General features: G+C 56.2%; 9 protein-coding genes across 9 annotated transcripts; 5 read left to right on the top strand and 4 right to left on the bottom strand.

Annotated features, from left to right (window-relative positions):
- Positions 1 to 330: 330 nt before the first annotated feature.
- On the top strand, positions 331 to 1651 carry EX895_006293 (uncharacterized protein; the record flags this gene model as incomplete). Its single annotated transcript, XM_029886885.1, has 2 exons — positions 331 to 1128; positions 1217 to 1651. The coding sequence occupies 2 exons, from the start codon at positions 331 to 333 to the stop codon at positions 1649 to 1651; spliced, it is 1233 nt and encodes a 410-aa protein (XP_029737198.1).
- Positions 1652 to 1878: 227 nt separating this feature from the next.
- On the bottom strand, positions 1879 to 3020 carry EX895_006292 (uncharacterized protein; the record flags this gene model as incomplete). Its single annotated transcript, XM_029886884.1, has 2 exons — positions 1879 to 2370; positions 2451 to 3020. 2 exons carry the CDS (start codon positions 3018 to 3020, stop codon positions 1879 to 1881), a joined length of 1062 nt encoding a protein of 353 aa, XP_029737197.1.
- A 437-nt stretch (positions 3021 to 3457) lies between these two features.
- Positions 3458 to 4411, bottom strand: EX895_006291 (uncharacterized protein; the record flags this gene model as incomplete). The annotated part of the gene is made up of 1 exon (XM_029886883.1): positions 3458 to 4411. One exon carries the CDS (start codon positions 4409 to 4411, stop codon positions 3458 to 3460), a length of 954 nt encoding a protein of 317 aa, XP_029737196.1.
- Positions 4412 to 6209: 1798 nt separating this feature from the next.
- Positions 6210 to 6844, bottom strand: EX895_006290 (uncharacterized protein; the record flags this gene model as incomplete). Its single annotated transcript, XM_029886882.1, has 2 exons — positions 6210 to 6558; positions 6648 to 6844. 2 exons carry the CDS (start codon positions 6842 to 6844, stop codon positions 6210 to 6212), a joined length of 546 nt encoding a protein of 181 aa, XP_029737195.1.
- Positions 6845 to 7619: 775 nt separating this feature from the next.
- Positions 7620 to 10481, top strand: EX895_006289 (uncharacterized protein; the record flags this gene model as incomplete). Its single annotated transcript, XM_029886881.1, has 1 exon — positions 7620 to 10481. One exon carries the CDS (start codon positions 7620 to 7622, stop codon positions 10479 to 10481), a length of 2862 nt encoding a protein of 953 aa, XP_029737194.1.
- A 394-nt stretch (positions 10482 to 10875) lies between these two features.
- Positions 10876 to 13536, top strand: EX895_006288 (uncharacterized protein; the record flags this gene model as incomplete). Its single annotated transcript, XM_029886880.1, has 1 exon — positions 10876 to 13536. The coding sequence occupies one exon, from the start codon at positions 10876 to 10878 to the stop codon at positions 13534 to 13536; it is 2661 nt and encodes an 886-aa protein (XP_029737193.1).
- A 2132-nt stretch (positions 13537 to 15668) lies between these two features.
- EX895_006287 (uncharacterized protein) lies at positions 15669 to 17567 on the top strand (the record flags this gene model as incomplete). The annotated part of the gene is made up of 1 exon (XM_029886879.1): positions 15669 to 17567. The coding sequence occupies one exon, from the start codon at positions 15669 to 15671 to the stop codon at positions 17565 to 17567; it is 1899 nt and encodes a 632-aa protein (XP_029737192.1).
- Positions 17568 to 18100: 533 nt separating this feature from the next.
- On the top strand, positions 18101 to 18741 carry EX895_006286 (uncharacterized protein; the record flags this gene model as incomplete). The annotated part of the gene is made up of 3 exons (XM_029886878.1): positions 18101 to 18224; positions 18330 to 18585; positions 18672 to 18741. 3 exons carry the CDS (start codon positions 18101 to 18103, stop codon positions 18739 to 18741), a joined length of 450 nt encoding a protein of 149 aa, XP_029737191.1.
- A 203-nt stretch (positions 18742 to 18944) lies between these two features.
- Positions 18945 to 20345, bottom strand: EX895_006285 (uncharacterized protein; the record flags this gene model as incomplete). The annotated part of the gene is made up of 2 exons (XM_029886877.1): positions 18945 to 19076; positions 19164 to 20345. The coding sequence occupies 2 exons, from the start codon at positions 20343 to 20345 to the stop codon at positions 18945 to 18947; spliced, it is 1314 nt and encodes a 437-aa protein (XP_029737190.1).
- Between the last annotated feature and the right edge of the window lie 430 nt (positions 20346 to 20775).

The following is a 20775-nucleotide window of genomic DNA, read 5'->3' as shown; positions in this document are numbered from 1 at the left end:
TGTTTCATGTGGTTCTCCGACGCATCAGCACGTTGGAAACGTGAGACTGCATGTCTGTGCGTTCAAGTTTGATGAAATGAAGTCTCGAATAAGCTTTCCGCATTGTGGATGTTGCAACGGGCGTGAGCAAGTCTGTCCGTCGCTGTACGGAGAAAACGTGTCTGGTGCTGACGGCACACGACCTTGTCAGACACCTAATCGCATTCGACTTTGTCTGAAGCACACGACTTTGTTACGCCCACACTCGTCTGATGCCCAAAGCCCGAAGATGCTGACGCTCAGTCCGATGAGTGACGTTGAAGATGCGGGAAGTCGACCATTTCGTCGCGAATGCACAGTGTGAATGGGGAGTCGATTGTCTACAAATATACAGGGCGAACCAACGACAACGCCTTTGTCCCTCCAGCTCCTTCCTTCAGCGACTCCCTGACGGTCGACACAGCTTCCACTCTTCCCGAATTCGCCTCAGGATCCGCAGGTCTCACAAGCTATTTCACCAACCAGAACACCAAATCGAGGCTTCAGATGGCCGCTTTCAAAGGAGGACCTGCTCTGCCTAAACGTTTCGAAAAGATGACTCCTTCCTCTGCTACCATTGCCGCAGACACGTCGGGCGGACCTTCTTGCAACAAACGCAAGCAGCGCACCACGGCTCTACTCTCGAACCGTTGCAATGCCGACGACAAGGAGGAGGTCGCTCGCCAGATCTCTCAGATGCACGGCGCCAACAAGCAGGCAGACGATGGCGACACGTCCACGATCGCCGGCACCAGCGAGGACGACGAAAGCATCGTCAAGCACCAGCACTCGAAGATGTACGACCATGACGACAGCGTCGCTATTCCGACCTCTGGCGTCCGGTCGACCGCCGTCGACAATGTCACGGATGACGACGACATCGAACTCAGTAAGGTCAAGACTCGCCGCCCCCGCAAGGCTATGAAGTCCGACCCTGCTCGCGAGGCGGAGGATTTCAAACTGTTCAAAGCTGAGTCGTCAACACCGAAGAGTCCTGGTTCCCGCACCAACGCCGCTGCTGGATCGAGCAAGGATGTCATCAAGACTCCGCCCAAGAAGCAGGCTACTTCGGCTTACGCCACTCCCAACAGGTCGGGCGAACCAGCTAGCGTGAGTGCGCAGAGTCGCAGGACCCAATGTCCTCGAGCTGCAATGCTGATCTTGCTCTCTTTTGCATTGCTCTCGGGTCGCAACTTAGGCTTGGACGCCCGCTCACTGGGACGATCTCAACTTTGCCATTCTCAAGGTCGTTCACGACCACGTGAGTGCACCCTTTTTCATGATTCTCTGGTCCTGCTCTCGTCGCCTCCCGTTGCTGACCGCCGCTGACCGTCGCTCGATGCTGCTTCTCCTCGTCCGAGATGCGCAGGCAACTGAGCTCTACGACGCTAGCCCCAACCTGAGCCCGTGGAGGGTCAAAGGCCGTCTGCACGTAAAGGTAAATGCGCCCCCTCCAGTTCCCGATGCTACGCTGGCCGACTCAGTCACTGACCCGTCTTCCTCTCGCAACGGATATTCGCTCCAGCTTCGTCAACTCTTGAAGAACGCCCAAGGTGGTGAGGCTGCCAGCAAGCGTTGGGACATCGAGCTCAAGCCTACGCGGGCTAAAGGCTCGCCCAAGAAGCAGCAGTAGTCGCTTTCGACGCATCTTTAATAATCGCCCTTGTCGATTCGTGCTGAGCGTCCGTCGCGTTCTCCAAATGGCCAGTTTCCTCTTAGCCTGTGCCATCAGCCGTGCATCTGCACTTCGTCCCGCAAAACCATTGTATCTCGTATCTCGACGTGTGGTCTCTTCAATGAAAAAAAGCTGAAACGAAAAGCAATCGCTGGAACAGTGATACCATTGCAATCGACACGTCGTCAATCATCCCAAGTCATGCCGAGCAAGAAGCTCTTCTGAATATGCATCACCGCCGCCACAAACGCCTCGAGGTGGAAAATAACCTTGGAACCCGTCCGTGTCCTTAACTCGTAGAATGCCGCCTTCTGCACGATGGCCGTTTTGACCTGCGCGTCGACCTTTTTCACTAGGTTGTCGGTCAGGTGCTTGAGAATGAGCGTCGGTGGGATAGCGTGGACGAGCAGCTCGTACAGCTTGGAGCGGACGGCGAGCAGGTTGTGTGGAGAAGGATCGCTCAGGATCAGGTCGGCGGTCTTGGCGATGTAGATCTCCCAGTCGGGTTTGGCGATGCCGATGCCGCCGGAGAGGTCGGGGGACTGCATGCGGAGCGCTTCGAGGACGAGCATGGCCTTACGGAGGTTGCCGTTGCAGTCGTCGCAGATCTGGGTTTGGATTGTGTCGGGGATGCTGAATCGTTCTTTCTTCGCTACGTGCGTGAGGACCGTCTTGATCTGTTGGCGGTGAAGCATAACGAGGGCGATTCAGTAACAGCCTCCACTTCCAATGTGATGCCACGGATAAAAGTACTCACCTCTTCATCCGTTGGCGCTCCTACTCTGAGCAACAGACAACGCGATCGGATGGGACCGATGATCTTACTCGTGCTCGTTGCACACAGCACCAGCCTGAGATTGCCCATGTACTTCTCCATGGTCCTCCTCAAAGCGCTCTGGGCATCCCTACTCAGCGAATCGGCCTCGTTGATGACGACCACCTTGAACCTATGCTTGGCATTGAGATCGACGTTCTGCGTCTGCGCAATTTCCTTGAGGATATCCTGGATCACGAGTCGGTCGTAGTTGCCCGCATCGGAAGGGGTCAATTCGATATGATAGTTGGAGGAGACGATGTTGACGTCGATCTTGCGATTCGATGGCGTGACAAAGACTCGTTGGTCGATCTTGAGCTTGTACGTTCCGGGTCCATAGAGCTCGCGCAGGAGGCAGGCGATGCGTGTCTTTTTGCCTGCTCCCGAGGGGCCGTACATGAGGATATGCGGGAAGTCTTCATGGTCTGCTAGCGAGGAGAGTCGTTTGGAGAGGTCCTGGTGGTAGTGCAGCTCTGAGAGCGCTTTGGGTCTGTACTTGTCGACGAACAGCATTGTGGCAAAGTTGGGGTGGCGTCGAAGATGTGGGTAAGGACGAAGAGGAGCAAGGTGTGGGTGTAAGCGAGTGTTGGAATTCTAGATTTGGGTGAGCTGCTCCCAACACGCGCTTTGAAAAATGACACACCCGCCCCGACACGCGACAACTCCACTTAACGCGCTCGTTGCGTTCATCACACTTGCTGCTGCTGCTGCGGCTTCTCTTTCGAGCAGCTTCCTCGTCCCGCTCCTCTTCAGGATTCTCATGTAAGTTATGCCAAGTTTACTCAGAACACACCGGACCACGAAGCGTTTGACATCACATACATTCTTCGTCGAGGCAAAGATCAGATCTAAGGGCTGATTTTTTATTCCACGATGGTCGCCAGCATACACCAACGACGGCACAGAATAGGAGCGTCTGGAAGAAACAACGACATGGTTGAAGGAACCGTTTAACCGGAACCACCCTTGTAGACCTTGCCGAACATGATCTCCTGGAGCTTGTCGTAACCGGAGAGCACACCGGCACCGGCAATACCACGGAGAATGTTGGCACCAGCACCCTTGAAGAGCGACTTGACACCCTCGGCGGCAACGATCGAGCGACCGGCGTCGAACATGTTCTTGTAGTGGACCTTGCCACCCGAGGTCATCATCATGCGACGACGGATGGTGTCCAGAGGGTAGGAAGCAAGACCAGCACCAGTGGTAACACCCCAGCCGAGCAAGAACGAGGCAAGGAAGTTGTTCGAGAGGTTACCGGTGAGCAGAACGGGCTTGAGCGAGTCGTACATGCCGAAGTACAGACCACGGTAGACAATGATACCGACGACCGAGGGAACGAAACCACGGTAGAGACCGGCAACACCGTCCGAGGCGATCGTCTTGCGGTAAACGTCGACGAGACCGTTGAACTGACGGTCTCCTCCGCCCTTGGCGGCCGACTTGGCATCGTTGGCAAGACGGGTACGGGCGTAGTCGAGCGAGTAGACGAAGAGGAGCGACGAGGCACCGGCGGCACCACCGGAGGCAAGGTTGGCGGTGAGCGACTTCCAGTAAGGAGCGGTCTTGGGGACGGCAAAGAGCGACTTGAAGAAGTCCTTGAAGGCGAAGTTGAGAGCCTGGGTGGGGAAGTAGCGGATGACGTTGGCGGTGTTACCACGCCACAGGGAAACGAGACCCTCCTGCTGGTAGGTGCGGACGAAGCAGTCGCCAATGCCCTTGTAGGGGGCGGCGAGACGGCCCTGCTTGATCATCTCATCCTGGTTCTGGATGAGGAGCTTGATTCGCTCGATGGGGGCGGCAGCGGTCTTGGAGACAGCGGCGGAGACACCACCCATGAGGAAATCAGTGGCGAAGCCACTGACGGTCTTCTTGGTCTTAGCGGGATCGGCAACGGTACCCATTTTGACTGTTGAGACAAAGAAAGGAATATGAGGGTCAGCTTCTGAAAGCCAAACTATTTTCATCACTGGCCTGGACTATGCATCGACGCACGACGACGCGCGATAGGCACCATCTACAATGCACTCTTCGCAACCTCCAACGCAGCGATGCAAGACATTGCACACACAAAAATCTTTGCGCACAACTGCTTGCCAAGCGTCGCAAAAAAAGGTCTGCGCCAACGGTGAATGCTCGAAAGATAAGCAGACAACGATAGCGAGAGACGCACGACAACGACAATGAGCGCACGAGGAAGTTCTCACCAGCTGGTACAGAGCTGCGGAGATGGATCAGGGCTTAGCGGGTGCATGGACCATGACCGATCGATAGACAGGTTTGACACTGCACTCGATGCCAGCCAGCTGACGATGCCGTCGACAACGACGAGGAGAAGCGAGTCGAGCGGAGAGGAAAGCGGTGGTGTTCGTCCACGCTACCAAGGGAAGCGTACAGCCTCGAATGGCGAAGTGAGCGGAGTGTATGCTTACCTGTACTACAGAGAGAGGTGGTAGATAGGTGGAAGAAGGTCAGAAGGAGAGACGACGAGCGAAGAAAGGTATTTTTGAAGGGATTTGTGCTGACCCGGGCGGGCGACGAGCGTCGAGGGGCGAGGGCGAGCAACGACGAATGATTGGACAGCGCACCATATTGCGCGATACAGACACACAGAGAAAGTGAAACAACTGGCCAGAAGAAATTGCTAGAGTGTGGGCGCCGAGGCAGGAAAAGAAGAAAATTTTTGAAAGCGACACTGACCGTGTGCCGTTTCCGCTCGAAAAGATCGAGACAGGATAGGAAAGGACCGGAGCGACCAACCAGAAAATTTCAAATCCAACCGCCAGAAAGCGCACGCCAAGCTAGCCTGTTCCCTGACCTCGGTAGATTTGGGCCCTTGTAGCACCGGTCAGAAGTTTCGTTTCTCCAGAGGCCGCTGCCGCAGAGAGACAGAGGCTTCACATGCTTTCGTCTAGAGCGGTACACACAACCTGGCACCACGACGATCGGGGGAGGTACGTGCCAAGCTGGCTGGCTGTCCTCCCCGCACTGACCGCTCTCATAGCTCCGCAAGGCCGTATCACACGACGATCCGTTCATGGCTTCTCAGCTGTCCAACCGTAGTGAAGACATCTGGGTCGCAACGTTCTCGTGGTACTGCTTTTCGCGTATGTGAAACCCCTGAACAAGGACCTTGCTGGGGGGATATCAAAACGCTTGCTTCCTTCTACGGTCCGGCTTGTTCGGTGGCAACGGTCGAGGGACTCCAGGCTGGCGCGAGAAGACCGACGTGAATACAAAGTTGGCATTCGGGCTTGTATTTGTAGGACAAAACACCAATTCAGAATGCAAAATCCAAAGGAGCTGACCGGAACGCTGCGGTATTCCAACTCGATTGGCTTGATATTCCCTCCAGCTAGCATGGTCGGGTCCGAGATGCTACGGAGCGCTTAAATTCGTAAAGTGGCCGAACGCGCCTTAACATGCAATGAAAATAGAGTGGGGCACGACCGACTGCCTCTCTTGGTGTTGGTCGTGAGAGCGGCTGAAGCCTGTATGGCGACTGCATGTCGTCCAAGGGCAATGCTGCTTGGTAGCTCTGTCTGGAACCTTGAGCACTTGCCCGACACAGTCATCGCCATCGACATGCAAAATCAATTGGGTATATTGGAGACTGAACTAGTAAGCTCTCTCATGCGCTGGTTCGAAAGCGTTTCACTTTCCTACAGGCAGCTACGGTGTCGACCGAGCGCCGCCCTTGCCCTAAGGTGGTGGCTTCGAGGAGGTGGTGCCAAAGATCCTCTCACGCGCCAGACGATATTCGAGCTGGCGTTGCTCTACCGTTTTGTGCTCCTGTAGGCCACTTTTGGATGCGTGGGCCGAGGAGCCATCGCTGCGCATGCCGGGAGCCGCTTCTTTTGGACGCTGCAAGATGCGGGGTGGAGCAGTTGCGAGTGTGATCTTGGCGATGCCCCGCGCGGCTGTTGCAGTATTGTCGGCACGAGCTTGGGCGCTGCTGTTGGCCTGCAGTCGATCTCCATAGGCTGCACCTGGAAGGCTGCGACCTTGACCAGGTGCAATGATCGGGAGAGCTGCCGGAGCTTGCGAGTTGCTATGGATGGATCAGGTCGAGGGCATCGAGCCGAATCAGTCTACCAGTTCAGCGTGTCACAAGATCGAGGAATGGGTGCCTAGACTCACGCTTCCGTCCACTGGTCTTTGGTGGCCTTGAACACATCCGCTTGCATCGCTGGCGAGATGCTTTTTCTGGGCTCGTCGTCGCTGCTCTCGGCGTCCCAGTCATCTACTACATGCGCATCATGCTGTGCTTGGCGAGCCGTCGTGGTTGCCTTGGAAGACTTGAACTTGGACGTGGCCACGATCTCTGGCACGCCCATCGTCGTTGAGTAAGACTGAGGGCTGCGATCGATGGTACAAGATGCCCTTCGGAACGGCAAGCAAGCGGGTCGGTGTTCGGTGATCCGGAGCGAGGATGGTGTTGGTGTTGCTCGAATGCATTCCCGGAAATTGGAAGTTGCGGAAAGCAGCACTGCTCATTTTCCTGTCGAATAACGCTGCCTTCTTTCTGTATTTATTTAATATCCTCTTTTCCTGGCTGCAATTTTTCGATTATTTACAGTACTACTGTATCGTGACTTGAAGAATCTGTGGAGAAATGCGGATTTTGCTGCAGGCTGAGCTCAGGCGACAGAAAGCGTCTGTAAAGGCTGCACAGCGCAGTTCAGAGGTAGCACGCGCTGTTCACGGACCGCAAGCAACTCTTGCTTGTCAAGACCCTACTCTCGCCACGTCTTCTCTTCTCCTCTCCATCCATTATCCCTTACGATTGGAAGGGAGTCACTCGTACCAAAGAGCCCAGCAAAGGGTTGCACCCGTCGCTTCAGGCCGCGTCTCTGCGGTATCTCAGACTGCTTCAAATGTAGCGCCGGCATTCACAAGCAAGCCTGCCCGAAGCTCACCTGTATCGAAGCGCCGCCAAGCTATATCGACACCTGCCGTATCAACGGTTGTCTCGTAAACACAGTAAGAGCGCATTGGCACTTCCATGCGTACCACCACCCTTTCTCACTCAACGCTTGCATGCCCTACAACTAGTCTCGCTCTTCAAGCATAGCTCTCGCGTCTCCTTGCCCTCGGCACACTTCGACGGACATGGCGGCTCCAACCCGTCGAGCCCAAGCAACGCCATTCAAAGATAGCTCTTTCGACGAGATGGACTCTGGCAATCCGCACGGAACCTCGTGTGCCTCCAATGCAAATGCGCAAACGATCGATGGTAGCGCATCTTCAGCTTTCTTTGGCGGATTCCAAGGCGCCAGCTCGCCATTACAGTCCGGTAATGGTGCACATCCTAATCCGGCATATGGCCACGGCTTCAATGTAGGCCCATCGTCACCAAGTCCCGCCATGTCTGGGTGGGATCCCATCAGCAAGCTAGGCTTCGCTTCCAATCGCGCTTCCCCACAAACCCAGCTCCCTCCCAACGGCCTTTTGCAGCATTCACCTCCACAACCCCTTTTCCCCAACCATCGTCACATATCGCCCTCTCAGTCTCACTATCCGCTTCCGCTGAAGCAGTCACTCCCGCCTGCCCATGCTTCAATTCAGCAGAGACCACATCACAACGTCTATGCTACTCAACAGCGAAATGACGATTCTGCCCGCCGCACAGCCGAGGTGGAACGCCGCAACAGACTGCGAGAAGAAGAGAAAGCGCGGAGAACGTCAGCAATCAACAAGCAGGTCGATGAGGGCATGGCTGCGTTCAAGCTCGATAAACAGCAAGCCTCGCAGCGCACAGCCGAAGTAGAACGACGCAACAGGCAGCGCGAGGAGGAAAAGGAAAGGAGGAGAGTTGCCATCCAGAAGCAAGTCGACGACGGCATCAAAACCATCCAGGCCGAAAAGAAGAAGGAGCGCGCCTTTATCGAGTCGGACCGGCTTGCATGCCGAAAGTGGCTGACTGACCTCAGTCCAGTTGCAGCATCCTCCTCTTCTACTGCTGAAGTCCAAGCCACCGACACCGTCGATCTGTACGCCGCAGTCGGTCGCCAGCTTCGAGGATTTTGGGAGGAATCGCGACCTGCGGCATCGAGCCAAATGCATCGCAGCGAGGTCATCTCAGATGTGCAGCAGGCGATCGACCGCAAGTGGCCAGGTCACGGCCTCCAAGTCGCCGCCTTCGGCTCCAGCGTCACCGGTCTCATCACCGAATCCTCGGACCTCGATCTCGTCTTACTCGATCCCACCCGTCCCTACGGCGTTGGAACCCCTCCAGAGCTGCGTCGCGCCCCCAACAGGCCCGTCCGTCATTCCAACGGCATGCCAGAATGGTACAGCACCAATCAGGTTGCCAACGCCCTCCGCAACTCGAACAAATTTCGCAACATTGTTCCTATCAGTGGCGCCAGCGTGCCTATCGTCAAGATGGTACACCGCAACTACGACATTCCGGCCGACATCAACATCAACGATCGCTTCGGCCTCTTCAACTCGCAGCTCATCCAAGCCTATGCCGATCTGCAGCCCCAGGTTGTGCGTCCGCTCATCTTCTTTCTCAAGCACTGGTACTCGCGCTGCGATCTCAACGATCCAGCAGGCAAGCATGGTCCATTGACGTTCAGTAGCTACACCATTGCACTCATGGCGTTGCAGGTCCTCCAGCTTCAAGGTGTCTTGCCGAATTTGCAGAGCCCCACCCTCCTCAACACCCTTAACATTCGACCCAGCTTTCTGTACGCACGCTTGAAGCGCCAGAGGCGCGCTAGAAACGGACGCCAACCTGTCGACAAAGACGAGACGCCAGCTCAAAAGTACAACGTCACTTTTTCCATCGGCGATGCAGACATGGAGCCGTACAGAACGAGGGCATTCGAACTCTCAGCCGATGACGCTGCCACCAACGATGCCAACGCTGCGTGCACAAAGTCTATCAGCACGGATCGTCTGCTCGGCAGAATGTTCGTTGCCTTTGTCCATTTCTATACCCAGTTCGATAGGCGCGCACAAGCGATTTCAGTGGTCAACGGATCTCCCTTGCCAAGAAGCAAAGCCTCTCAGGCCAAGCACGCCTTCTTTGATTCGGCGAGCGAGGACGATACATTGCCAGGAAAGCTGTTCCCGACCGCATCGAGAGACGCCGAAGCTCGAGCTGCTCTGCGGGAGGAGCACAGCGACATCTGGGTGGGCGAAGAGCTGGTAGTCCAGGATCCATTCATTATCGACCGCAACACCTCACGAAACATCAAAGCAGGCGCCATCGACAAATGGCAAGGCACCATGGAGAGCGCCTTCACCCTTCTCGGCTTGCAAAAAGGATTCGATGTCAAAGACGGCTTCAGGGTACGATTGGAGGATGCACCGCTCATCCTCGACCTGTGCGTTCCCCAAGATTTACGTGACGATATGGATGGCGACAAGTCGGCTACGGGAGCTGGGCACAAGGTCGTACAAGATGAAGCCATCGAGCCCTGGCGACTGGAAGAGGAGGCAGCAGCTCAGGCCCGCGAACTTGCTAAGCAAGCGGCTCAGAAGCTGCGCCGAGAGAAGAAAAAACAAGCCCGCAGCTCAAAGCCCAGCGAAGCTCGCCGGCTGCAAGAGGAGGCTGCCATGGTAGAAGATATGATTGATGGCATTGAGTCAGGCCAGACGACTGCCTTTCCAAGTGTTCGAATCCCGGAGGTCTGGCGACTGCGTCCGGATGGCGAAGCCAACAGCAATGCCAACAGCAGCCTCACAGGGAACCACAACAGCAACGGCGACGGCAAAGATACCTTCAAGGGCTTGATGAGCATGCCTTTTACTTTTAGCGTGTCCAAATCGCCTGCGATCGACATCGCGCCAGCGCTATCAAAGACCACGACCATGAACGGCGACCTGACCCAGCAGCTTCCTACAATGGGCCTATCTTGCAGTCCGACCGCTTCGACCAAGACAGACAGCTCTTCTGACTCGGAAGACATCGATCTGGTCGCTCTGCGTTTGGAGCAAAGCACCCGAGTCGCCGGCCCATGATCTTCCTTCCCACAACGCGATTTCAGCATGTTATCCCACTCAGTAGCAATGCCATTAATCTGTCACGAGTCAAATCTGCGTCCAAGGGCTGCTTGTTTGTCATCTCGCCCGTTTTGAGCATCTTCGCCCCGAGACATCGCTGATCGATCGAGAGTTTGCGTTGTCCGTTCATGCTGTGCAGGGCCATCGTGCTCTGCGAAGTGCAGCCGGGAAAGCGCACCCGCCAGACAGGTGGAGGTTCGGAATTTGCGATCCAGCATGCGTTCATGCAGCTTTTTGATAACCGCGCTTTGACCGCCTATGGATTGCCTCTGGACCACCATCTCTGCCACCCGTGATTGCTAGCTTCATCGTTGATACGAATCTGAAAGCAAACGCTTACAGCTCTGCAGGCATGTTTTCACGAAAGGAGCGCAACCAGACAGCTCCGTCGCCGCTGGACCTATCCTCTTTACAGTCCTACTCACCACAATGGTCGCCGCACCTTCGATTGGCTACCTGCATCTCGATCAAGTATGCTGTTCGGCGTCACGTAGAGCGTGCAGCCCATCTGGATGGTAGCGCAAGCTCGACAAGCTCAACTTCGGTTCCCGGCTCTGCGGCCTACTCTGCCTCGCAGGAATGGTCCGACTACGGCGAAAAATTTCTGACTGCAACTTGTCAACATCTTGGTGTCCCCCAGAACTCTTTGCCGCCAGATCCGATCAGCCTGGATGATGTTCTATCAGCTGCACAGGGCCGCTTGGAACAAACCAATGCGCATGATCCCATCTGTTCGAACGAGCCAAGCTTCGAATCGGGCTCAGACCATATTCGCCGCTTTCCCAATCTCGATCTTCCCATCAAAGGCATCGACGACTCCAGAAAGACGGACAACGCTGGACAAGGTCCTGAGGAGAAACCACGGAAGGACGAGCTTGCCGAGCCCTCAGCAGCCCTGGAGGGTCTACATCTGAGCGAATCCGCAACTCCGTATTCGCCCGACTCGGATCACGGCTCCGAGGGCTTTGCGTACGACCAGGACGCACAGGAGCTGCCGGACTTCTTCCGTAATCAAACGGATGCCTCGGTATCGTCGCAAATGAACAGCGCAGATCTCCGCCGTCGGCAACGGGCACGGACCTTGTCACAGGGGACACTGACCTCCGCACCGCCAAAGCGCTTGCAGGGCGCTCTCGATTCCGGATCTGGTCAAGAGATCGAAGTCGCTCACGAGCTGCTTCTGATCGCTCTCGGGCTCGGCCAGTTCCGGGCTCAAGATGGATCCTCTACCCTGTTCGAGCAAGATTTTCTCTTCGGAGAGACGCACCTCGACCTGCCGCAATCGGACAAACCTAGCACTGCGGAGCAGCAAGAGCCAGGAGCACCAACAACATCAGTTCAGCCGCAACAACAGGGTGCGGAGAAATCATCAGCAGTAAAGACCTCCTCTACTGTTGGCCAAGGGAGTACAGCAGACGAAGCGATGAAGACCATGTCCGAGACAGGACGCATGATCGGCGACGCATCCAAGAGCGCCTTCACCTCGCTCAAAGCAGGGACCTTGTCTGGTTGGAGCAAGCTTTCTTCTGCCAGTAAAGACTTGGTCAACTCTCCATCACAAAGCTCGTCCAATCCAGCTGCGATCAAGCAAACGAGCAAAGAAGCGAGGCAGCCGGTCAAGCCCAACGAGGTGTGCCACTACGACGCTCGGGCGCGGTCGCTGATCTTCGTCGCCGTCACCGCAATGGGCATCTCAGGTCAACAGGTGTGGATGGCCGAGAAAGTAGTAGCACAGACCATCTTTTTTATTATGAGCGAAGGCGACAAGGCATCAGCGTCCAAGAATGGCAAGGGAATCGTGGCGCAGCTTCCTGCTGGAGCATCGCTCGATGCGCGTACCGGATCCATCACGCAGGCATCTCAGCGCTCAGAGTACATGAACCAGCACTCTGGATCGGTCGTACAGAGGGAGCGCGAAAAGGTGACGTGGGGCAAGTGGGCGGCCATGGGAGGTGGCTTCATCGCAGGGGGGCTGGTGATTGGTTTGACAGGTGGTCTGGCGGCTCCACTGATTGCGCCCGCGCTCGTCGGTCTCACGGGTGTCTCGTTTCTTGCCACCTCGGGGGGCATCATCATGCTCGGCACGCTGTTCGGCCTGGGGGGTGGCGGCCTAGCTGGCTATCGTGTCGAACGACGTCTTCGAGGAGTATCGTCCTTCGCCTTTGCCGAGCTGGACACCGAAGCACGCAAAGCAGGCGTGGCCATTCCGAGCTTGCATGCGACCATCTGCTGCAGCGGACTCATCCTCGAGACTTCACAGCAGGTTGCACCGTGGACGCGCATCTTTGAGGGAGCCAAGGACAACCGCGATGCTTTTGCCATCGAATGCGAGGCCGACATGATGAAGGAAGCGGGTCAAGGCTTGCGCTCGTACATGCTCGACAATCTGATCCGAACCGGTGGCACCAAAGCAGCCGAAGAGGTGGTCAAGAAGACGGCGTTGGCCGGGATCGCTGCGATCACGCTCCCGATGAGCGTGTTCAACGCTGCATCCGCTACGCTCGACGGCGTCTTTGTGCGCGCCAAGACCAAGGCGCACAAAGCTGGGCTGATCCTTGCAGAAACGCTGCGGAACGAAGTTCAGGGCCATCGCCCGGTTGTCTTGATCGGTACCTCTCTGGGCGCGGCTACCATCCTCACTGCGCTCACGGAGCTCGCCAAAGATCCCGAAAACACCTCACATCTGGTCGACTCGGTGTTCCTCATCTCGGCTCCCATCACACCGTCCAACTCAACGCTGCGCAAGGCGAGGACAGTGGTGCAGCGACGCTTCGTCAATGTGTTCTCGTCCAAGGACATGGTCTGCGGCATTGCTGCCTGGCTGGGATCGGGTGTTTCGGTGGAAGAATTGAGAGCGGGCAAGCTACCGCGCGTAGCAGGCAGCCGTGCAATCGACGATGTGCCGGGACTGGAGAATATCAATGTCTCGGATATCATCTCGAGCCATTTCGAGGTGAACGACGACGCCAAGCTGGCTGCCATCTTGACTCGGTGTGGTGCGCTGGAGCATTGATCGCAAGGGTACACATGCTGTTTGTTAGCATCTTGGCTCTGACAAGTAAGTCGACCACAGTACCTTTGTCTCGTGACGAGCCTGTGCGAATGCCGCGCCCCCATGCACCATTTCATTGAACTTCTCTGAAAGTGGGTGGGGAAGCAGGGGCGGTGGACGGATTCAAGGAACGCGTGCATATCGAAGTGAGATGTCCTGCACAATGGAAAAAGGTGGCGGAAAATCAAATGCATGCGAGGAGACATTGTCGCGAGGAATGAGCTCTGCACGCGTTCCGAAGTGTCTCTCTCAGGCAGCCACCTGGGCACCTCTCCTCGCAGCTGTTCGGGCACGACATGGGCAGCAGTGCGTATCTGCGTATGTATGACGCCCTCTTCCTATACACGAATGCACAGTAGAAGAGCACCTGACCCCAGCAAGTGCCGTGTGGCAATTGTCCGGTTACAGCCCAACTAGCAGACCAAAGTTAGCACTTCCGCTGCAGAACACCTCTTTTAGTGCCAGCTGTCAAAATGTGCATCGACGAACACGCGCCCTCTCGCTTGACTCAGGCGATGCACGGCAACACGGCTCGCATCCCCGCCGTCAAGCGACTCCCCGTCTCAGTTGCTCGCTTCTCCTCCGCTATGTTGGCAGCAGAGTTGAATCATCTCGCATCTTGCAAGATCGACAATGCGCCTCAGTGGCCAAAAGAAAAAGGTTCGTTCTTCATCACATGCCATTCTCCGCGTTCGTGTGGTCACCGACGGCGTTGAAAGTTGTCTCGGTTCATGTTTCTTGGGCTTGCATGTATTGTGGCTGTGCTCAAGGATCGACGGTCGAACATCGACAGGCTTCGTCTGAGCTTGACGTCGCTCGACATGGAACGAGGATTGCGACTGAGGTAAACGCGGAAGAGAAACTCTAGTTGGGCTTGTTGGCATGCTTGTGGGGGCGCGTGTACGTGGGGTGAGCAGAAAAGTGATTTGGACAGGTGGGTGGGAGGCATACTGTTTTATGCATGCATGCAATGCTGAAATGCTGCAGAGGGGTCCAATACATACGCTGTTCAGCATGCGCAGGAGGCATCTAACGGAGGATGAACGACTTTCCACGCTCCGAGAGCTGTTGCAGTTCTCTCTCAAAACGCACCAGAGCAGCCGATGACGGGCTGCCGTTCCTCAAATGCCAAGAAACTCCACACCACCCCTTTGTTCTCTCGCCACTCTTGTTCGCTGCGAACGACGGTACCATTCCTGAGACTATGCGAGAACCGGCTTCACCGTTGTCGCTCCGAGCAGCCGAGCACCTTCGAGTCGGCGGAAATGCTGTTGAGCGGCTTCGCTACATGACAGCTTGTTTGCGTTGTTTGCTTTTCGTGTGCCTGAGCTAATGACCGATGAGGCTTCCCGTCGATCCTTCGCTACCAGGGCTGCCTTCGATCCCACGGTTGTCGTTCCGTTCCTTGGCCTGTCCATTTCTCGGCATCGAAATGAGGCTGAATTGCTCTCCACCCACAAGGTGCGGTTGCGTCTTTGTGGGTTGCAGAGTGCAACGGTTACTATCCCCCTGAATGTAAAGGCTCTTGTGTATTTCAGAGCCGTTGCGTCCGTCAACAAGCTGTCAGCTCCGTTCAGCTGGCTGACCCGTGCAACGCTGTTGGACTTTGTCAGCGTACAACCTCGCTTCGAAGGCGAGGGAAGCGCCCACTCACGAATGAAGCACTGTATCGCAAGTACACAGCAGCAGCAATGCTGATACGCGTACTACTGAGAGCTCTGTTCAGCTACATCCCTCCGTTTGCTTTGGTCATGGCTCTGAAGTACGCTCTCGACATCCCTTGGCCCTTCATTAACCTACCTCTCTCGCCCTCTTGTTTTCTCTCCACCATCAAGCACTCTCCTCTCTACCGGCACCCTCCCCTTTCTCCCTCCCCTCTCCAGACGTTCTCTTCCTTAGACTCGACCGCGGTCAACAACGAAGCGGTATCACATTCTTTTGTCAACACTCACTGCTAACTACCGCTCGTTTCCAGTCCCTTTGTCACTACTTCTACCCTCGTTAGTCAAGGACAGCGTCTTCCAACAACAGTCCACCAACCTTAAGAACGCCAGCACAGTATACACGAACCCGTCACCCACCAGAGGACGAAAATGACGATCTCGACCCAAACGATGTTGCTCAAGGGCATGGTGCTTGGCGCTGTTCTTCTGGCCGGCACCGGCAGCGGTGTCGCTGCGGGCAAAGCTGGCACCATGGAAGTCGTGGGTAAGTCGGGCGTATCGGCTCAGATGATGTTCCTTGGAACGGAACAAAAGGTCTACATCCTCGACAAGACCGAAAACAACCCGGTCCAGGTCAATGGTCACCCAGCCTGGGCCGTCGAGTACGACATCAACTCGAACAACTACCGCACCATGGAAGTGCGTTCCAACACGTTCTGTGCCGGCGGAATGACGCTCGGCAACGGCAGGTGGCTGGTGACGGGCGGCAACAAGGCCGTCACCACCAACGGAGCCACCGCTAAAGCAGGTGCGGGATACGGCGCATACAACGGCGGCAGGGCTCTTCGTTTCATCAGTCCTTGCGACGACCAGCAATGCCAGTGGGACGACCAGGCGAGCAACCAGCTCAACACGGAGAGATGGTACCCCACCGTCGAGCCTCTTGGAGACGGAACCAACATCATCCTCGGAGGCATGCGCGATGGAGGCTTTGTGCCCAGCCAAGGATCGAACAACCCCACGTACGAGTTCTACCCTCCCAGGGGCGACGGAGGCAGTCGTCAGATGCCGATCCTGCAACGCACTGTGCCCCTCTCGCTGTATCCTATCACATACCTCATGTCGTCGGGCGAGGTGTTCGTCCAGGCGGGAAGGGAGGCGATCCTGTGGGACTACAAGCATCAGAGCGAGCGCGCGCTTCCACACATTCCTGGTGCGCCTCGTGTCTACCCTGCCTCGGGAGGCTCGGCGCTGCTGCCTCTGAGTCCTGATGACGGATACAAGGAGACGATCCTCTTTTGTGGTGGTATGAGTCTGGGCAAGGTGGGCAACTGGGGTAACGAAGGAGGACCGACCATTGCCGTCAGTGAGATCCCATCGTCAACGTCGTGCGAGCAGATCAGCCCTCTGAAGGGCGCCTCGTGGGAAGCTGTCGACGACCTGCCCCAGGGTCGCTCCATGGGCCAGTTTATCCAGCTTCCCGATGGCACGCTCTGGTTCGGCAACGGTGTCACGACGGGAGTCGCGGGCTACAACACCAACCCGAACGCCGTCGGTCGCCCTGTTGGTGAGTCGTACGGCGACAACCCGTCGTACCAGCCGCTGGTGTACAACCCCAAGGCGAGCAAAGGCAACCGCTGGAAGCGCGTGGGAAGCACCAACATCGGTCGCCTTTACCACTCGTCCGCCACGCTGCTTCCCGACTCGTCCATCCTTGTCTCGGGCTCCAACCCCAACGCTGACGTCAACTACAACGTCAAATTCCCCACAGAGTACCGTGTCGAGCGATGGTACCCTGAATTCTACGACTCGCCTCGTCCCTCCAACGCAGATCTTCCACGCACCTTCTCGTACGGCGGAAACGCCTTCACCATCCGACTCAACTCTGCTGCAGCTGCACAGAAGACCAAGGTGGTCCTCGTCCGCACCGGGTTCTCTTCCCACGGGATGAACATGGGCCAACGCATGATCGAGCTCAAGACCAGTCGTCAAGGTAGTACTCTCAGCGTAGCCCAGCTCCCGCCCAACCCGAACCTGTTTGCACCTGGTCCCGCGCTCGCATTTGTTGTCGTTGACGGCGTGCCGAGCCAAGGCAAGATGGTCATGGTGGGCAACGGTAAGATTGGCACGCAGCCGGTAGCGGGCGAGACCAACTTGCCTGGTGCAGCGGCGCGCAGAAACGAGGAGATGCTCGACGCAAGAAACGCTTCCGAGTTTGAGCATGGCTCGGCTGCTGTGGCTCGATCGGCGGGGATGGGCCACGACGATATCCTTCGCCGAAGTGGCCTGCACGCTCGCCATCACAAGAGCTCGATTGACCGCCTTTAGAAAGCACCGCCTTCCATTGCGACCGTAGCGCAGCACTCCTGCCCTATGCTTTCGCTTCATCATTATCGACGTGGTCCTCGGTGTCGATCGCCCTCTGGATATCTCTAGAGAGGGATCCGCACCTTGTAGCTCTGATCCGTCATCCTTTGCTCGCTCTTTGCTCCTAGTTTTTTTCCCTGGTGAATACTTTTTCGTTCCTTGATTGCCCGAACTCGTTCCTCGAAGTGCTGATTGTATAGCCTGCTGCGTGCGTGATGGTTGAGGTCAGTGATGAGTAGCCCAAGAGAGCTGTCAGGTAGAGCGTGTAAGGGCAAAATAAAAGTGTGAATGTCAGACCTCGCTGGTAAACAAAAGGAGAGTGGGACAAAACGATCCACGTGATCCCGTGAAGCCGGCTGGCTGCGACTTCCGAGAACTTTTCGAGGTTGCAAATAGCATTCTTCTCACACGATCTGGTACGCCTTGCACCTTGACCTTTACACGTCGTCGTCCCCTAACCACTTCGCAAAAGGATTGTGATCATCACCATCAAAATGCTTACCAGACTCACAACGAGCGCGCTGGCCTCGGCAAAGGCATCTTGCTCGAGAACATTCACCACAACCACAGCAGTAGCAGCGGCGTCGTCGGCACTGAAACCTATTCCAAAACCTCAAGGTAAGCCTCCTTGTCGCTGTTTCCTGCGATTCTTTCTCATTTCGATCTTCCACCTCTGACTGCTTCTTTCATATTACGCTTTACGTTCGCGCTGCTCTTGTACAGGAACCATCTCTGACCCAGCGACGTTCCTCAGCTCCATCTCTCGCGCACGCCGCGACCTTGCCTCGAACTCGTCGCTCACATCGGCTATCGGGGAGGAATGGTCCAACATCTTCACCATCCGCTCGGATCAATTGAAAGAAGCCGGCGTCACCACCAAGGACAGGAGGTTCTTCCTCTGGGCGAGAGAAAAGTTCAGACAAGGCGCCGACCCAGAAGCATTTGTCATTGATGCAAAGCCAAAGAAGAAGGTTCGAGGGTAAGTGTGCTACCCAGCCAAAGATGCGGTAACTGCTAGATAGATTGCTGACATTTGTTCGCTTGTTGGCTTGCTTTGACGCACAGATGGGGCGCGAGGGTGCAGACCGCAGAGCGGATCCGTGTGCGCGGTGTGAGGCGGCCAGGTGAGAAGTGATTCGCTTCTCTGTCTCTAACACGCTCATGCATCTGTACACTATACATAGAGTATTTATCTCAATTCACACGATTACGGTTCCGCGCTTGTTCACTGTGGCTCTCATGAGGAGAAGTTCTGTTTCTGAACCGTCACGATCCCGTTTTGTGCTAGCGATGGACGGCAATGCTGGGAAAAGGCCACAGCTCTATGCTGAGATGAGTCTATCGCGGCTGTTGAAGAAGCTGCTGCTTGCGAGCGGCCTTGATGACTTCTGAGCGACGATCCATGACGGCGAGAACCGAGTTCTGAATCAGAGTGTAGATACCTGACGAAAGCCAGTAGATGACCAGCACCTGTGTATCAGCAAAGATGCAAGCAAGTTGGTCAGTATACGTACGCACACCAGTCTCGCTGTTCGGAAAGTCGAAATAAGAACTTACACCTGGTGCCTGACACGCAATAGGGATGAAAGCGATAGCCAAGACTCGCAAAGCGTTGGTGATGATTCTAGCTCTTTGGGGTTCATCGTCGTCGTCCTGCTTTGCCTGCGCCGGTGTCCCAGCCGGTTTATCCGCCAACAGCTTCTCTGCCGTCCTAGCCGCTGCATCCGATCTGCCCGAAGTGACGGCTCTGATCTTGGCGATGCTCCTCCTGCTCCAACTGTTCAATTCGGTATTGGCCAGCGTCAGCATTCCAAACGTGAGCGGGCCGATCATGGTGGAGTCCTTGTCGACAAGGGTTGGCCCACCCATGGTGCCTTTGAGCTTGGCGATGGCTGCTTCGTCGAATCCGCGGTCTGCTAAGATGGCGGTGCTCGCCTTGAACTGTTGAGCGAGATCCGGCGACGGCGACCACCAAGGCAGCACCTCTGAGGTCAACGGCGAGGTTGGGTCGAGCGCACACTGACGTAGCAGCGCAGTCATGAGCAAAAATACCGGAATAGTGACCATGGCCGGTCCGACAAACGCGGGCAAAGGCGAAGCATTATGTTTGCGGAGCAATTCGGTGAGCTTCGCCTTAAGCTCCTTTTGCGCCTCTTGTTCGAACGCCTCGTACGACATGCCCGCTCTCCTGCACCTCGCTCGTACTTCCAGGGGGATGCGTTCCTTCATGATCTCCCACTCTGGCAGCACCTTCTCGGTCAACTTTCGCGTCTTGTTCCGTTGCCATAATGTCATAGGCAGCGTGACCGCGGTACGCACCGCAAAGGCGAGGATGAAGATAGATAGCGCATGCGCGTATGGTCCGCTGAGATGCATAGTATCGGCGAGGTTGTTGATGGTGGGAACCCAAGGTTGGAGAAATTCAAATCCTCCGGCAACCACATCGGACTCGGCAACGGTTTGCGTTGCGGCGCTTGCCGAATCTTCTGCTGCTGCTGCTGCTGCTGCTGCTGTTGATGTTGTTGTTGTTGTTGAGGAGATGGCATCCTTGACGGGTAGTTGGGTGGTGGAGCCTGCGGATGAGAAGGCCGCTGAAGACGATGCAAAGCCTCTCTGACTGCAAGGCGCGAGCCTATATGGTAACGCGTTTTGAGAGAGCGAGGATCTAATCGACGGAAGCACGGCTGCTCGTGTGCGAACGCCAGCAGCGGCAACGCGAAACAAGCCGGAGCTCGCCATTGCTGTACGTGGACACGACGACAGGCCAGAGATCTGTTCTCCGGGATTCGCTAGGAGGAATATGCGTCTCCAGTGTCGTCCGCCGATGGAAGGAGCAGGCACGTTCACGGAGGCAGGATGAGGAGGAGAGCCACGAGGAGCGTCTCTCAAAGGGCAGCATCAACTCCACTTTTTCTTCCAAAGCAGCTGTATCGGCGATGGAGGCGAGGCATTGCCGATTCGACGATCCTTGTTGAAAATCACGCCGCCTTTTTACGCGACGACAGGAAGAGCAGGCAGCGCGCGTACGTTTCTCAGCCTGCGTGGAGGTGTTGGTCTCTCTTCTGAGGCAAAATTGCTGAGTTTGCTGTGACGCCACCAGCTACCACACAAGCTTCGGACCGCTTCCGAGTCGGGGATCACCGCGACACCTTCGTCTTTTCATCCTTCT

This window comes from Sporisorium graminicola, chromosome SGRAM_8 (genome assembly GCF_005498985.1).
Source record: "Sporisorium graminicola strain CBS 10092 chromosome SGRAM_8, whole genome shotgun sequence".
Taxonomy (NCBI): Eukaryota; Fungi; Basidiomycota; class Ustilaginomycetes; order Ustilaginales; family Ustilaginaceae; genus Sporisorium; species Sporisorium graminicola.
This window is presented reverse-complemented; position numbering and strand designations above follow the sequence as displayed.